The sequence below is a fragment of the Chiroxiphia lanceolata genome, chromosome 2, assembly GCF_009829145.1.
Source record: "Chiroxiphia lanceolata isolate bChiLan1 chromosome 2, bChiLan1.pri, whole genome shotgun sequence".
Lineage (NCBI taxonomy): Eukaryota > Metazoa > Chordata > Aves > Passeriformes > Pipridae > Chiroxiphia > Chiroxiphia lanceolata.
In genome coordinates, this window is record NC_045638.1 from 70,410,804 (window position 1) to 70,424,988 (window position 14,185).

General features: G+C 39.4%; 1 protein-coding gene across 6 annotated transcripts in view; it reads left to right on the forward strand.

Annotated features, from left to right (window-relative positions):
• Positions 1 to 1,620: 1,620 nt before the first annotated feature.
• Positions 1,621 to 14,185, forward strand: part of N4BP2L2 (NEDD4 binding protein 2 like 2) — a 45,229-nt gene continuing 32,664 nt past the window's right edge. For 3 of the 6 annotated variants that reach the window (XM_032677386.1, XM_032677396.1, XM_032677405.1), the window contains exons 1-3: positions 1,621 to 1,718; positions 2,812 to 2,949; positions 4,220 to 5,655. In XM_032677386.1, the coding sequence (XP_032533277.1) occupies positions 4,220 to 5,655 (1,436 nt within the window). In that variant the 5' untranslated portion in view covers positions 1,621 to 1,718; positions 2,812 to 2,949. The other 3 variants (XM_032677409.1, XM_032677389.1, XM_032677394.1) reach the window with 3 other exon arrangements.

Sequence of the window (14,185 nt, forward strand, 5' to 3'; positions counted from 1 at the left end):
GATACAACATGAAGCACTTGAGAGCTCTGATCTCCAGATACTACCTTCAAAAGGTCCATGTGCAGTACACTTATTCTCTCTAAATGGTGAAGTTGGGTATTTCGGGATTTAGCTTGTGTTAGGGAAGCACATAATTAGTATTTCAGATGGAATATAGTTTTTTCTTTAGGATTAAATAACTGATAGTATTACAATTAGAAAAGAATTCTCTAAGAAGTCAAGAATCTTGGTTGCAAAATACTTTTAATATTAAAATTAAGGACTAGCCTCCTTATCTTTAGATAATCTCATGAAAAAGGGTAGAAGAATAAAGCAGTGTAGCACTTTGTACTTGCAAAATACTTGCATTATACTTACTGCAACCTGCATTTATGTTCTTTTGCATATCTTGTGTTACTTACATTTTTCTTGGTGGCAAAGGTCAGTTCCTTATGATATTTCCTATTTTCCTCCCTGAAAGGACACCTTACAGCAGAAATGACCAGTTCCTTCTGAATTTTTCTTTACTTCAAAATTTGTCTCTTTGACTGTGGATTCCACAACATGGTACAAAACACAGGTCCCAAACACACAGCACGGCCATGTCTAAACATAGGACTGCTCTCATCTTCCAGGAGAATACACACGTTGTTTTTCCAGTCTGGAACAGGGTGACAAGGTTATGCCACCGTTATTCCTTAGAAACTGCACACAGGTTTCCCAGCTCTGGCTGCAATGTCTGCGTAACTGGGACAGCACTGCTAAGTGCAAATCAATATGGAGAAGTATCTGATTGTGGCATTCACACAATACACATCTCAGGAGCTTTTAAATTGGAAGAGCACTAACCTTCACAAAGCATGGCAAATGGGGAGAACCGGGAGATTCACTTCAAGAGCTCACTTCTGATCTAAATTAAAATGCTACCTAGGATACATCCTTCCACACATGCCTTCCAACAAACAAGGCCATCACCTGGCACAGGAAAGAATGTTTTGGTTCTAGAAGTGATGGGAAGGAATGCCTGGCATGGATTTTAACAACCAGTTTTCTTTTTACCACTTACAGCAAATAATTTCAGAGACTTTATAAATTATATACTTTCAAACATTCATATTTCATTCAGGTGATGTGAAAGAATAAGCATCGCAGGTATTTAGAATGGGGACATCACTTACAGGAGTTGTGTGCACTAATGAAAACTGGGCAATTACTGTTACAAGGCTTTCATAAGAACAATGTTTTTTAGGAAAAATGTGGCTTGCCTTGCAAAACACCACAAGTTGGGGGAAAAAAATGTAGTCACATAATGGAAAAAAATACACTCTATTTATGCAGCAGGGAAAAGTTGGAAGTCCACGTTTAGTACAACACACTCTAGGAAACTTGGGCAGCCTTTACGCTGGGGACAATCCTCATCGGAACTTTATAATCTCGCTAAAATCGTTGTTATTCTCTCACGAAAACCAGAATGCCACTCAAAGCAAAACAGACGCTCCGATCCCCCCGGGACGCTGAGGGAACAACCCCCCCAAGCACCACAACCCGCCCCAGCCCGCGCTCCCTCCCTCAGGGCCCTTCCCTCCGGGGCGGGGGCGGGGCGTGTGGAGGAATGTCCCGCCCCTCACGGCGCCGCGCGCGGGGTGAAGGGGCAGCGGGAGGCGGCGCCATTTTGGGAGCGGGGGTTGGCGGCGCTGCCTCTCCCGCGGCCGGGCACGGGCGGGAGCCGCTGCCTGGAGGTTGGTTCCTCGCCCGCGTGTGGCTGTGGCGGCTGCTGCTCAGCGGGGCCGGGAAGCCGCTTCTCCCCCGACCTCCCCGTCACCACCGACGTGTGGCCAAGGGGGACTGGGCTGGGAAAGGGGCGGCGTGGGGATGGCAGTGTCAGCGCGCAGGGCCGGCGGCTGCTGAGGTTGCAGGACACAGGCACCGAGATGAGGGAAGTGTTGCGGGGCCGGGGTTGGGTACGCTTTACACTGTGGGGAGCGGGCAGCTGACACACCTGAGGGATGGGGCTGGCGGCTCTTGGCGGCCGCGTCTTCTCGGTCACGCCGCTCCCAGCCCGGTGTGCGAGCAGCGCCTGCTTTCCGCGGCTCCAGGTGTGTCCTGGCGCCGTGTGAGGCCTACGCGCTTTGTCACCGCCTTACACACGGAGGGGTCACGCAAGCACAGCCTGTAGGTTCCCCCGTCTGTAGGTTCTGCCACCTAAGCCTCCTTTTTCCATTGGGGAATGTGGCGTGCAGGTGGAGCTCAGGGCCTTGAGTTTGTTGCTTGAGCCTTCTGGATGTTTGGCAGGTCAGTTAAAGTGGTGATTGAGCGTGGCAAGTGGGAGCCTGATGAATCGCCGTGCCGGCTCGGCTTCAGTGTTTACTAGTTCTTTACAGAAATAATACAGACCTCTGCCGTCCCCCTTGAGAGGCAAGACTGTCACAGAGACTGCATTTTCTCTCTACGTGCTTGCTATGTCCTCCCCAAGAATGCAGGTGGATATGCTTTTTTATGCAGTGTCACTGTCCCAAAGGATAGTCAAGGAAAGTCTGTGAGAGATTAGCAAGAAAAGATATTCCTGTGTGCGGGACAGTCACAGAGCAGTATCCTCCATCACTGGAGATACTGTAGTGCAGCAAGTGTTCACAGGTTTTGTTTTCATTCCACATCAGAAAATGGGCTCTGCTTAAACACCATCCCAGAGGAGGATGAGGACATAGGAACTAATAAAACAGTTGTTTTTTCCCCCAATCCTGTTTTTGAGTGGAGGCAGAGTAATATTTTTTTGATAGGTGGGGGATAGAGTCAGTTATTCACATAATATCATACTTCCTTTCTAATTTACAGAAAGGAGGAACTGAGAAGCCAGAGGTATGCATAAAACACATACATCTCGAGAGGAGAGACCATTGTGCCAAGAGTGTTCCTTCCACCAATTCTGAGGAGATAGTTTCTTCCATATCTGACAGTAGTGCTCTATTCCAGGTGGTAAAGTCAAACGCAGACAGTAAAATCTCCTTGGTTTAGACATTTGGAGAATGAGAATGGCAGGTTTCTCTCCCTTTGGATAGTAGGTGAGAAAATTCCTAGAGTAACATGTTTTCTTGTCAGTTTTGCAAGTGAACATGTTACTTAAAATTTTCCCATAATACTTACTACAGATCTTTTTCAGATAAAGAAAAAAAATTATTTTCATGTCCAGGATAAAGAGCATGTGACATTTTGTTAATACTTACTCCCAGAAAGTTGAGCTGTTCACAGAAAGCAGTAGAATAAATTCTCTAATAGGAGAAACACATTCTGTCTTGTTTGATACCCCATTTGTTTCTGGGCCGGGATTTTCTGAATAAACTACTTGGCACTTGATTTATGATAAAATGATTATTGCTCTTTATTGCATACTGTCTAGACTTCTGGAATACAAAGCAAAATCCAAGAAATTCTGACCAATAATTAGATGGATAATGGCATGACTACGTGTCACAGGGGTCAGTGCCATCTTGCTTTGTTTGTGATTGCTAGTGTCTGAATCTTTCTGGAACTTACTGCCTTATTCTTAGAATGCAATCTGTTTATGACGAGGATTATTTTGTGCGCGTGTTTATTTTTAGAAAGCACATAACCAAGTGGTCTTGGTCCCTAACAGAAGTCTTTAGTTCCAAAACAAGAAACATAATAACAGATTGCAGATTTGATTTAAAGTTGTATTTGACTAGTTCTAAATTACAAATGCCATCCAGCATCTGTTCAGTTGGTGTTAAATGAATTAGTTGAGTTTGGTTCATGTCACAGAAAACAATCCTTGTGATTGAAGTATTTGCATTTTTGTTGGTCATAGTAGTAGTGATGTCAGGCATCAGTTTCTGCATTGGAAATTGGCCTATGTTTATCCTGTAAGAGATTTCTATCACTTGACAGAGTAACAGGTCAGTCGAGAATAGAGATTGTTGATATAATTAGTTTTTCAAGTGTTCACATTTTAAAATCATGATTTGTAAATTATTTAAGGTATATAATAAAATTCCAGCTGAAGTGATGCAGCACTATAGTAGTTTTTTACTAAAGATGAGCAGTAAATAATGTGGCAGTCTTGTTTAAACCATAGTTGTGGTAGGTGATGTCTGCTTTTCTCCTGGGTGAGTACATTTTACTTGTGCCCGTGGAGGGTCTGATGTCATAGGCTTGAATAAGTTCTGCTTTTTTATACTTTATCTTAAAAATATGCATGCTGATAATGTATTCATTGTTTTCTAAGATGCTTCATGCTGAAAATGGAGTAAGGCTCTCGGAGTGTCACGATGAAATAAAAACTGAACCATATTCTAAAAGGATGAAGTCAACAGAAGGGACTTATGAGAAACTCCCTGATGATGATAACCAAGGTATTCAGCAGGAGGTGGATCCTGAGAGAACATCAAGTGATTGGATACCAGCGTATGCCTCCGATAACCAAGGGCAACATGAAATGCAGAAGCAGGAGAAAATACTGACTGGTGTCTTGGGATCACTGAATGAAGTTCTCCTTGAAAATAATCCAGTGCTTAGTCAGCCAGTTGATTCAGAAACTGTGCAGAATGTAAATCCTCCATTTGCGTCGATAAATGACACTAAAGTTGAAGAAGAGAAAGACCCTTTTATTACAAATAATGCTAGTGAAGATAATAGTAAAAAAAGTAGTACATCATTATCAGTACATAGAAATGCATCAGATGAAGATTTTTTTACAAGCAAAGAATTTATAGGACCTATTTACAAGCCTGCCAAAAGTAACAAACAGGGTGAATCTGGTAGTTGCAATGAATGTAGAAACAATGGGGGAGATGAGAATGAATTACATGAAAACAGACCTGAAAGAAAGGAGGCTAAGAAGATGCAGGCTGTTTCTGCCACTGTACCAGAAATAGATGATGAACTGGACCAGTTCTATAAAGAAATTCATCAGCTGGAAAATGAACGTTTAGATACTAATCCTCAGGGAAAAGAAAGTGAAACTTCTCAGGAACAACAGTCTCCATATAACTGTAGTCAAAGCTCACAAGAGGATTGTCAACACATATTGTTGGACAGCCCACAGCCATTCTATGAGAATGGACAGCGTTTTCTTGGGGAACAGAACAGTCAGAAAACTAGCAATGAGCAGCAGTTTGTTGTGGAAACAGATGGCTGGAAAACCGAAAATACCTTTAATGGCCAAGTAGATGCTAAAAGTTGGAACTGCTCAGTGCCTGAATTCAGACCTGCTTGGCAGACTAGAGCATCTTTCGTAGTACCTCAGGGACCTCTTCTTCCTGGATTGAACCATCAGTCCCATTTTCAGACAGTTAATTCCCCCCCACAAATTCCAAATGCTCTCCCTTTTCAGAATGGGAGTTACTATAGAAATAGTTACTGTAGAAATACTGATATCAACAATCACGGTCCATTGCTTGATCAAAATACCAGCTATGCTAGTCATATTGACATCCATACTACTCAGGTCTTCAGAAATGAAAATAATGGCCAGAAGGGACTCCAAAATAATGGTTTCTGTGAAACCAGAGAAGAGTGTTGGAAGGATCCAAAAGCTGACAATACAGAAGGAATGCGCAGCTTTTCTTCCTTGCAGTTATCTGAAGAAAGATTTGGTTGTGCACAGAAATTTCTTCTAATCTTAAGAGGCTTACCTGGTTCAGGGAAATCTACGCTTTCTCGGTAAGTAAAGGCTTAAAACTTGAAAAGTTTATTCAAATAAAAATTTTTAAGAATTTAGAAATGCCCGTAAGCACTTAGCAAACTTTTTAGTTTGTAAATTAGGCTACTAAAATGCAGTAATTTAGTATTTGCTGTCATTCATACTTGGTGAGTGCAAATGACAGTAAATATTAAAAGTATTTAGTTGGGGATTTTGTCTTCTTTAGAGTTTTGATGACCAGGAGCTGCTTTGTGTTAAAATGTTGTGTATCCATTAAATTGCATAATTGTTTATTTCAGGTGTACTAGTATGTGATGGTCCGCTTTTTTTTTTTAATTCTTAAATTCCTTCATTTTAAAAAATCTTCTGTTAAATCTAACAGCATCAGTTTGACTGAACCAGGAGTACAATTTTATTTCCACACAAAAATTTTCGTTAGAAGAATTCTGCTACTCTGAGGATACTTGTTTTCAGTGTGTTGATGAAACTGATCATAATCATTCCCTTTTTTTCATAGTATGGTCTGTCAACTGCTCTGTTTATTTGTGAACACACAAGAAAAATACTCATTTTTTTCTTAAAAATATACTTGTTGATGTCTGGCAGGGTTAAAAGCAGATGCCATCTCCAACTTGGATTTTCACTTTGGGTTTTTTTGGCCTAATTTATAAAGCGCAAAAGTTGACATAGAGCGCAGGCACTACCTGTAGTAATTTCTTGTATAAAAAAAAAAGTTACTAAATCAGTACTTACTGATTGAGTTTCATCCAGAAGCTACATCAGAAATTGGATGTCTTCTGTGGTTTTCTTCTGTCGTATGCTAGGAGTCTGAAATAGATACAGTGATCATGTTCTTACTTATTTTTTGTATAAAGGAGTAACATTCTGTTTGTGGGGTTTTTCCTGATATTTAGGAGACCGTGATCTCCATATCATAGCTAGAAATCTCTTAACAGATATTTTCTTACATGTTTGAGTAATTTTAACTCTAATATTTTATAGTTACTGGTTGCTGTATTTTGCAAACCTGCCCGTGTGGTATTATTGCAGTAATTCCTTTATTATGTGAAAGCAACATAGAAAATTTAAAAAGTAACACTGTGGAAAAAATGCTGCCTCATTCAATGCAGGAATTGGATAATACTTAATATAAAAATACTAGATATTTTTTTTCCATGTTTGGTGTGCTAACTTGTCTCAGAATCTTTCTCGAAATATATGACTCATGTTTTCTGAAAAATTCTAAGTATCTTCAGGTTTTTATGAACACATATTTGTGCTTTTTTTCATCTCTCGCTAGTGAGATCAATTACTAATTTTATTTAACATATGGGAAAGTGGGTACTATGAAATCAAGGTCAAGAATAGTTACCAAATGTGGGTGCAGAATTTGAACTGTGTGGAACTTGTTTTTCAGTATATTCAGTTACATGCAGTTTCATATGTTCAGTGCCTTGGTTGCAATTGCAAATTCCCATGAAATCATGTCTCAGGGTCTTAGATACCTTGGGGAAAAAAGTCCCAGAATTAATGGCTGCCTATGGGGAAAATACTTGTATTATTAGTTGAGTCTTATTCTTAATAAAGTTGAACATATTTTTCTGTGTAACATCATAAAATTTTTCTGTGTAGACTAGGATAGACTAGGACAATGTCGTCTGAGGTCATGTTAGTACCCACAGGTGTCTTTGCAAATGTGTCATCTTGAGCACCTGCAGACAACCCCTACTCCTTTTGTGGGTAACATGACTGTTAAGGAGAAGCAGAAAGTTGACATCATCTCTTGTGGATCAGCAGTAGAGGAGAATGAGGTGCATCTTGCAAGTGGATTTCCCAAGTATGAAATGACAGCAGGGCCAGTAGTTAGACCTAGGAATCTTGAATTTCTATTTGCGTTTTGTGCAAAGTGTTTTGTGCAAAGTGAGTACAGACACTTTTCGTCCTGCTCACAAGCTTCAGCTGTATGTGTCCTGAATATTCCACTGAAGTTTGTGTTTTGTTTCGACTCTTCCATTCCAAATAAGCAGTTGGAATCAGAGGCATGTTTTTTGGAAGAAGCTAGTGGAGATCAACTAGTCCATCATTCTGCTTGGAGCGGGTCTGTCACTATCATTGGATCAGATCAGGTCTGTCTTTGTCAGGCCTGATCTTGAAAAACCCACAGAGATTCTATGATCTTGGCAAACTTTTCTAGTGCAGTACAACCCTCCTACTAAGGAAGTTCTTCCTAGTCTCCAGACTGAAGTTCCCAAACCATAATTTGTATGTGTTCTGTGTTGTAACATGTGCTGTTCCATGGTAAAATCTGGCTCATCTTCTTTGCAGCTTCCTTTCTGGTAAGGGATAAGTTTATTCACTGTAATAGGCTGATATCAGGCCTTTTACTGTCTCCACTACCAGACTAAAGCCCAGCTGCTGTTAACCTCTCCTTGTAGGTTATATGCCCTTAGCCATCTTGGTAGCCATCTCTTCAGCCTTTTCATGTGTTTCAGCATGTCTTTTGAACTGGGAAGCCTCATCCTGGACACAGTATTTCAGAACTGACCGCACAAGACCAGGTAGAGTGTGGGTGATGCCTTCTCAGATGATCTACTGGTTACATTTTCTTTACTAAAGCCCAGACTGGAGTTTGCTCCTCTTTTGACAAGAGCACACCATTTGCTCATCATTCAGTTTGATGTTCACTGTAATCCTCAGATCCTTTTTACCAGGGCCACTCAACCACTTTCCCTCCTATGCTGATGCTTAGGTTTTTTTCCTCAGTTGCAGAACTTTTCTCTTTTCCTTGTTGAGTGTAGTGATGTTTTGCTTAGCCCAGTTCTCAAGTTTCTCAGTGGCCTTCTGGATAGAAGCCTTGCTGATCAGTATATTGAGCATCCCTGCTAACTTGGAGTCATCTGCAAGTTCTCTGCCTCATCATCCAGGTTAATGACGAAGATACTGAAAAAACTGGTCTTGCTAGCATGCTCTTCTGTACTGTGTTACTGACTGGGAGATGATGTTGGAAACATTGATGATTTCCAGGTGTGCTGCATTCATCACTCTGTCCTCATGGACAAAAGCATTGTTTCATCAGAGAGTGCATTCTGGTCAGTAAAGAATAATTTGCCTGTTACAAAACCCACATGGACTCTTCCTGGTTAACTTAATTTCCTTAACATGTTTGGAAATAGATTCCAAGAGGATGCACTCCATTGTCTTTCCAGAACAGAGGTTGGGCTGTTAGTTCCTTGGGTCTTTGTCTTTACTTGCCCTAAATATGAGCATAATTTCAGTGACTTCTGAGTCATCTGGGAGCTCCCCTCGTCTCACTGATGTGTTTCCCGTGTTCACCTGACCTAGACAATCCTAGCCTTCTGAAGCTCTTTCAAATTCCTGTTTCTTGACTGCCTGTTTCCAGTTTTGTTTTCCTGTTCATATCCAACCGTGGCTTTTGGTCTGTGCTTACTAGCTCCACATCTGCTTCTAAATTCTAAGCTGATTTCTCAGTTCCTTCTCCATCCCCTTTCTTCACAGATTTGTTTTGTCCCTGTTTCAGCTAGTGGTATTATTTCACCCCCAACTTCATTATAACAGTGTCTTCCCTGTGCTTCACTCATTGCCTTGTCCCCGTTTCCTAGCTTTGCTGCCAGTGCCGAGTTGCTTGTTCCAGTGTTTATACCACTATCCTTCCCATGTCCTTCTATTTTAGGCCAGTTTTGTTTCTCCTGTTTCTTCTTGTGTTGGGAGAAATGTGTTCTTGCAATGTAGTATTGGACCTGAATCAGCTCCTGCCACTGCCAGATTGCTCTTTCTGCCACTCCCAGTTGCTTTTACTGCAGTGAGAATCTTTGCATTTTCTGTACAAGAATGAGTATTTTTCACTACTATTTTCTGTGCACGTGGCATTTCAAAGTTGTGTACCTTGGGCAGATTTACAAAAAGTTTTTGCAGGACAAATGCATGTACTTTCTCAGATCCCACTTTGTCAGTCCAAACTTCTCAGAGAAAAGCTTGGAATAACAAAACATGATAAAAATGCTGTATTTCTTCCTTGGTTTTGTAAGTGGTAGGCCATTTAGTTAGAGATTTTTGAAAATAGTTTGGCCTGACAGATACCCAGTGATGCCTTTAGCCCAAGTAACAAAAGTCTGCTAACCGTTAAAAGTAGATGATAATGGGCTCTTACAATGCTGGGAAAAGTTACAGGAAAAGGGACTTGTATTTTTAGAATATTTTGCTACTGAACTTGGCAGCAATTGCAATTTGCCATTCCTCCATAAATATCTAAGCATTCATTTGAATAAAAAGGAGTGTAATGAAGTAGAAAGAACAAATATCGGTGTAATTTATGAAGCACATTTTTAATTAAATTCATGAATGTATAAATACAGTTGTCTTTATCTGGGACCATTCTTCCTGACAGCAAATTCTCCCGAATGGAAGAGTTAAAGTGTCAGTATTTGTAGCTGAATGTAGAAACAGTAGTGTGCTGTTGTTTCTAATTATGTATTTCTATAAAGTGTTACAAGCAGTGCTGTTAAAGTAGCAGTTACATAGTTTCAAATCTGTAGTAGTACTACTTTTTTTTTCCTCACCATGATAGGTTAGCTATTTTAAATAGGTGAATTATTAGATTTTGTTATAAAATCATCTATCAAAGTAGGCTAACCAGGATACAGATTTGGGGACCATTTTAGTTTTGAAGAAAAATTAAAGCAGGATTTGTGTGTGTGCATGCATGCACACACACGTGCACTGGAAAAATGTGTATTGGTTTACTGACCAGTTAAAATAGCTTTTTAGTTTCAGCCTGGGTTTTGTATGTCAGGCTAATAACTTCTATCAGATCAGATAGCATGTCTGGAAAAAGTAGGTGAGCTGCTCTAATTCTAATAGCTGCTTTAATTTCAGTGCCCTACTCTGTTCAAAAGTGGGTGTTCAGTTGCAGGGAAGGTTTAGGCTAAAAAAACTGGATTACAGCAGTTGGATAATATGCTGTTCATTTCAGGCAAATGCACATATTGATGCTGACTAATCTGTAATTTGACTCTCTCATTAGAAATACATTTATCTTGCTTTTTTCTTTCTCCATTTCTCAAAAATGGAATATCATCTCTTTGTGGGTTTAAATAGTAATGATGCTTTCTTTGTATAGACATACTTTTTGTTCTTTCTATTTGCTAGTTCATGAGCCTGGGATGAATTGTACTTCCAAATGCGTGTTAGAAGTATGTGAGTTATTCTGTATGATGTCAACAAGTAGGTTTGTGTTTTGAATTTTACAAGTTTAAACACTATGAATTGTGAAAGAGCTAACTGTCAGGCTTTTAAAGTGTTTTGTTTTATGATTTAATTTCACCATTTAGAAACAGGTTACAACCATTACTGCAATAATTGAAATTTCAGTTCATAAACGTATTACTTCGTGATAGCTTGTGTGTTGTGTATAGTGTAAGAGTTCTATTACTCTGGCCTCTTTGGTAGTCACTTTGCCTTGTCAAATTCTCTGGTGTTAGGGTTATTGCAAACATAGTTTACCATATTAAACCCGTTATATCAGTTACACAGGTTCATTAATAATTGTGGCGTATTCTGAACTTCAGGGAATACTAACAAAATATTTCAAGAATAAACTTTGTTGATGGGTTTGCAAGATTTCTTGAACTCTTGTCATTGTATTTCTTTATTGCTACTAATGGTGTTTGGAGCGTATAACAAAAGAATTTGAGTAGGTGAGTTTTCTCCAGAACACAGAGCAAACAGAGTCAGTTTTTAGAAATAAAAAGGAAAATTAATGTCCCATTACTGTTAATTCGTCAGTTCATATATACTCCTGTAGAAACTGAATGGTCAGGCCCATAGGAGCTGTAGGGATGTGTTTATCTCCTCAGCTAGTAGAAGAATCCCAGATGTTATTTGCTGTCATTTTTATTTATTAAGGCAGATGGTTCTGTAAGATGTGTGTATATACGTTCAGCACACAAAAAGCGAGTGTGGAAGATGGATCCAGTTTTTCTAGCATGATTAATTGGTAAATGTAGCATACTGTAAATAAGGAAATCAGGCCACATGTGAAATCATGGCCACGTAACTTAATGAATACAAATTCCTGTTAAATATTTTATACTATAGAGGAATAGATACAAAAATTGCTGCCGTGTGTGGTGTATGATTTACTGGTGCCATTTATTCCACTTGGAACAAAAATAGGTGATGAATCCTTCTGCGCTCTTCTAAACCAGTGTCATACACATCCTATTAAAAGATCTGGGCTCGAACAAAAATAATTATTGATCGCTGTTCAAAAAAGTGGCTGTACTTTTGGTGTATCATGCTCTTTCTCAAATAGGATTGCTATTTGTGCTGAAGTAACCTTAATACTATGGAAAAGGGAGAAAGAGCAAGGAGGAAATAACAGTTTGTGTGCAGCTTTGATCATGTTGACATTGCGCCATTAGTAGTTTGTTCTGGTCCTCAGTAATCTCTGAATTTTGTTGTACCATATGTATCTTAAAAGCAAAAATAACCAACAGCATATTTGCAGGACAATAAACATATAGGGATGTAAGCTAATATTTAATACAGCATCCCAGTCATTAAATTGTGATTCGTAACAGATCTATTGTTGGTGACAGGTGGCAAAACATAGCGAATTCCTTGTGTCAGACTTACACTTAAGTAGCTCTTCCTGCACAGATATATAGGAAAGCATGGTAACTTAGAACTGACATATATTTGTTCCCCTAAGACATTTGGGATCTGGCCAGTTCTTTTTTATTCCACCTCAGCAGTAGTGCAATCCCACATACTGCTAGTGCAGTTTGGTTTTAGTAGCCTGTGTGTACATTGCCTATTTCTGAGCTTGAATAGTTGCCTGAATTTGCATAGGACGGTGATATCTGAGTGTTCTCACTAACTGGCTGTTTTCTACTTCCAGATTGAAATAGTCAAGGAGGTTTTTTTAATCACACTTTTTCTGTAGATCAGACTTAAAGAGAACTGTACTGTTGTCCTAGTTATATGTTTTCCTTTAAACAGTAATTTCCAAGGACTTTCTGAAATTAAGTTTACATTTGGCAGAACATGGATTGCTCATTTGACAGGTTCTGATGTTATTGATCAAGCAGCAGTTAATTACTCCCTGTAACTTTGCTATAATTATTTTTTCCTGACTCGCAGGTATTTGCTGGTGTGCCTGGGCAGCGTTTAGGATGAACTTTAGTTAAATCCAAAAGTCAGCTTTATGATGCTTTTAGAAGGTTTGACTGTGGCATTTGATGACACTGCAAATGCAGAGTTCTTGAAAAGCTTTATGGATTTTTCTAGTATTCCTACGTCACCCATTGCAATAGCTTCTGTAATTAATAAATATCAGTAATGAAAATTTTACAATACAGAGTAAAAATAAGCATGTAAACAGTGGATATTGCAACTGTGTCCCCCTGAATTTCCTTTTTTTACCCTCATTGACTTCCCCACTGTGTCTTTTATTGTTTGATAAAGTATGCTTAAATTTGTCCTGAAATCTTTAATGTTAGCTGTGCAAGAAGCAGAATGTACTGTAACTTACCCAACCCACAAATGAAGTAAACTTCTAGCCAGTGAAATATCTATGATACTTGGAAATGTCAGGCCTAAACACTGGGTAAATGTGAAATTTGCATTGCAGTCTTTCTTGTTTTTATCTTTATGAATTCTGATTTGAATAATTTGATCCTTTTGTTTACAAGTTTGTTTTGGTTTGTCTGTTCCCCTCCCAAATTCTTTTGCAAGACTATCGGATTTTGGTGAAATTGGTCTCTGTGTTCACAAGTCACCATGGAATGGCATTACCTTAAGGAAAACAATCTAGAACACTAATCAAGTAGTTTTTCTCCTGATTTGAAGTAACTAATGCAGGGATAGTAAGATGCCTGGCTTTCCTATCACCCTGTTAACTCTGTGAGTGATAGGGAAAAGAATATAATTCCCTGATAAGGAGTTTTTCATATCTCCACTTCTGTCTTAAATTTCTTGTCATCTATTAGACTGAAATTGCAGTTCTGCCAGATGAGGTAACCCATGCAGCAGCTTACTGCTGCTCAGGCAAGGGACATCTCCATTGGTAGTTATTAATTTCTGGTGTATCACCTTTTGGGGCCTTTTCTTAAATAGTCTGAACTGCTAAAGCTTCATAAAAGTAACCTGGGGTTGGGGGGCGGGTGTCGGCAGGGGAAAGTATTGCTTTCTTCTGGCTGGTGAATTCCAGCAGATTATAGTTCCAGTGAGTGCCAGAGTTGGTGAGAAAATAGGAACGGATAAGACTATGTTGTCAGGATTAGACAAGAAGACTCGGAACTGGAATAGGATATAGGATCTTGAAGGAATATGGACACTCTTCTGTAATCCTGACTTTCATTAGTAGGATGATCTTGAAAGTTTATTTTGATCTTTTATGTTTTCCTGCAAACAGGGAAATAGCTGTAAACATTAGTAGTTTTATTTTTCTGTTCTTGTTCTGCCCACACCCTGTGTGCAAGCAGCATGGACAAGGGTCAGAAGAGGGCATATTGGGAGTTTAAGGTCTTG